This window comes from Triticum dicoccoides, chromosome 3B (genome assembly GCF_002162155.2).
Source record: "Triticum dicoccoides isolate Atlit2015 ecotype Zavitan chromosome 3B, WEW_v2.0, whole genome shotgun sequence".
Taxonomy (NCBI): domain Eukaryota; kingdom Viridiplantae; phylum Streptophyta; class Magnoliopsida; order Poales; family Poaceae; genus Triticum; species Triticum dicoccoides.
Window position 1 is genome coordinate 205,496,110 of NC_041385.1, and position 1,353 is coordinate 205,497,462.

General features: G+C 50.3%; 1 protein-coding gene across 1 annotated transcript in view; it reads left to right on the forward strand.

The window, feature by feature from the left end:
• Positions 1–482: 482 nt before the first annotated feature.
• Positions 483–1,353, forward strand: part of LOC119275554 (auxin-responsive protein IAA3-like) — a 4,792-nt gene continuing 3,921 nt past the window's right edge. Inside the window, exon 1 of the mRNA XM_037556419.1 lies at positions 483–933. Within this exon, the coding sequence (XP_037412316.1) occupies positions 638–933 (296 nt within the window). The 5' untranslated portion in view covers positions 483–637. The remainder of the gene's footprint in view (positions 934–1,353) is intronic.

A 1,353-nucleotide genomic window follows, 5' to 3' on the forward strand; every position in this document is an offset into this window, starting at 1 on the left:
AAAGAAAAAACTCCGCCGTCCCTAAATATAAGATCATTTAAATGGCCAAAATGGTCTTATATTTTGGGACGGAGGGAGTATGTATTCTAAAATTAGGTTTGAGTAGGTAGTACTCCCTCTGTACATTAATATAAGAGCGTTTAGATCACTACTTTAGTATTCTAAACGCTTTTATATTAGTTTACGGAGGGAGTAACAATCTGATATTTTTTCTTTTAAGTATGGATGAACCGGAGTTTTTACTGTTTTTACATCCGCTTGACACAAATGTATAAACCGTGCCGTAAAATAATTCCTAGTTATTCTTATTTATTTTTATTTGATGCTGTCATCAGTTTTTTTTAAAAGAATTACTGGAAAATGGGGCAGATATTAAAACGCATTAAACAGCCCCATGGGCAATCAAAAGCATCAAACAGCCACACCCCACTCTCTGCTACAGTCTACAGTCTCTAGTCTAGTTCCTGCTGCTACTACCACTACCACCACACCACCACCACACCACACTTGCTCGTCTCCCTCTGCCCCTCCCCTTCCTCCTATAGCAATCAAACCACCAGCTCCACTCCCCCCTCCCCTTCCTCCGTCCTCACCCTCCCCCTCCTGCTACTCCCCAGTTCATGTCCTGCTGCTTCCCATGTCGCCGCCTCTCGAGCTCGACTACATAGGCCTCTCGGCCGCCGCCGGCGGCCGCCCGGACGACGACCTGAAAGGCACCGAGCTCCGCCTCGGACTTCCCGGCTGCGAGTCGCCCGACCGCCGCCCGGTCGCCGCCACCACCACACTGGAGCTGCTGCCCGCCAAGGGGGCCAAGCGAGGGTTTTCGGACGAGGTCGTGCCGCCTGCGCCGATTTCCGCCGCCGGGAAAGGCAAGGAGGCGTCCGGGGATGAGAAGGACAAGAAGGTCGCCGCCCCGCCGCAGCCTGCTGCCAAGTAGGCGCCTATCCCCCCTGCGAATTTTGTGGATTTGACTGTTTCATGGTGTTCTCCCGAGTTTTGCGGGATGCAGTGGGTTGGAGCGCGAATGAGTGGAGGAAGTGATGCGTAAAATTTTGGGAAAAATATGTGGTGGGTTAGTACGAGACGGTGATTTAGTTTGCTTGGAACCTCCGAAAAGCTGTAATTTGGTAGCTGTTGCGTGCATTTGAGTGAATTCCGTCTGTCGAGGGGAAAAACCCTCTTTTTTGGGTGCGAATTTGGTGCCGAAGGGCCCATTTTGCGGTTCTTCCGTTGCTGTTTGCGGGCGCGCGTTTTGCACTCGGCTTGATCTATTAGGTTCAGGAGTTTGGAGGGGCAGAAATTTATTCAGTGCAGAGTCTTTTTGCAATTTCGCTGTGAATTTAGACTTCAATC